Raw genomic sequence first — 1132 nt, 5'->3', positions numbered from 1 at the left:
GCTCCGTCAGCTGCTCCAACAACATCAACGGCTTCTTCGTGTTTGGCAAACGGCTGTGCGAGCTGGAGGGCTTCATGGTCTCGCTGACAGGTAAGGACATGAACCTCAAGTCCTCTCTTGGTCTTCGGCTGGTGCTGTTGTGTTTAGCAAAGAGGCTTTGGGGAACGTTTCATCAGCCTGCTGCAGCTCCCGAAGACCAACGCTCATGTGTGATGTGAAACTCGTGTCCTTCAGCTATTCCTTAGCGCAGGGAAGGGTCACATACGTGGTTGGCTGTACCAGGTCACCACACGCTCTTGTCTTGGTCTTCATAGGGCAGGAAGTGTCACCTGGGCACATCAGGAGTCCACACCTAGGGTGCGCTTTGTGGGCGCTGTGACCACTCTGTCGGCACACGGATGTCTGTGTGCACCAGAAACCTGACACTGCACAAACCTTTCGCTGAGGACACTCCAGTGGAGAAACTGAGGTCATCAACACAATGCGTCACAGACACCTAATTGCCAACTTCGTGTTTAAGGGCCAAATGTCCTCACAGCTACCCGTCACAAGAAAAATTCTTGTTACAACAGTCTTTACTTCCACAGCTCTTAGTCACCAGCTGCCATGTCCCCGCGCGGGCAGCAGAGCGCTAGGAGAGCCTGCTCCTGAGACACAAACTCTCCCTCTCCGCCCAGGCATCGTGGGACTGTGGTCCCTGGCCATCCTGGCCTTTGAGCGCTATGTTGTGGTCTGCAGACCCCTCGGAGACTTCCGGTTCCAGCATCGGCACGCCGTCAGCGGCTGCGCCTTCACATGGAGCTGGTCACTGCTCTGGACAACGCCACCGCTCATGGGCTGGAGCAGCTACGTGCCCGAAGGTAGGGGAGATGTTCCTCAGTCCCCACAGAGTTGTCTCCTTGCATGTTGTTTCCAAGCACGGGGTAGTTGGAGGGTGTCTGTGCTGGCATTTAAGTTAACACCTCCTGTTTGCGCAGTCAGCCATCCTCTCTTGGGGGCTGTTCTTCAGAAGTTACCCACTGCACAACATGCTGCAGCCGTTCTTACACATGACGGACAGCAGAGCCACGAGCTGCTCCGGCTGCCGGAGCCCACCCAGCGGCACTCGGCACACCCCCCGCCCACACACGCT

General features: G+C 56.7%; 1 protein-coding gene across 1 annotated transcript in view; it reads left to right on the top strand.

Moving 5' to 3' along the window:
• Window positions 1-1132, top strand: part of LOC104498787 (pinopsin) — a 3307-nt gene that overhangs the window by 376 nt on the left and 1799 nt on the right. Inside the window, exons 2-3 of the mRNA XM_010142207.1 lie at window positions 1-90; window positions 678-860. The exon at window positions 1-90 is cut by the window's left edge and continues 17 nt beyond it. Of these exons, the coding sequence (XP_010140509.1) occupies window positions 1-90; window positions 678-860 (273 nt within the window). The remainder of the gene's footprint in view (window positions 91-677; window positions 861-1132) is intronic.

Source organism: Buceros rhinoceros, unplaced genomic scaffold, assembly GCF_000710305.1.
Source record: "Buceros rhinoceros silvestris isolate BGI_N320 unplaced genomic scaffold, ASM71030v1 scaffold918, whole genome shotgun sequence".
In the NCBI taxonomy this organism is placed as follows: Eukaryota; Metazoa; Chordata; class Aves; order Bucerotiformes; family Bucerotidae; genus Buceros; species Buceros rhinoceros.
The sequence above is the reverse complement of the archived record's forward strand: the minus strand, read 5'-3'. Positions and strand labels throughout refer to the sequence as shown.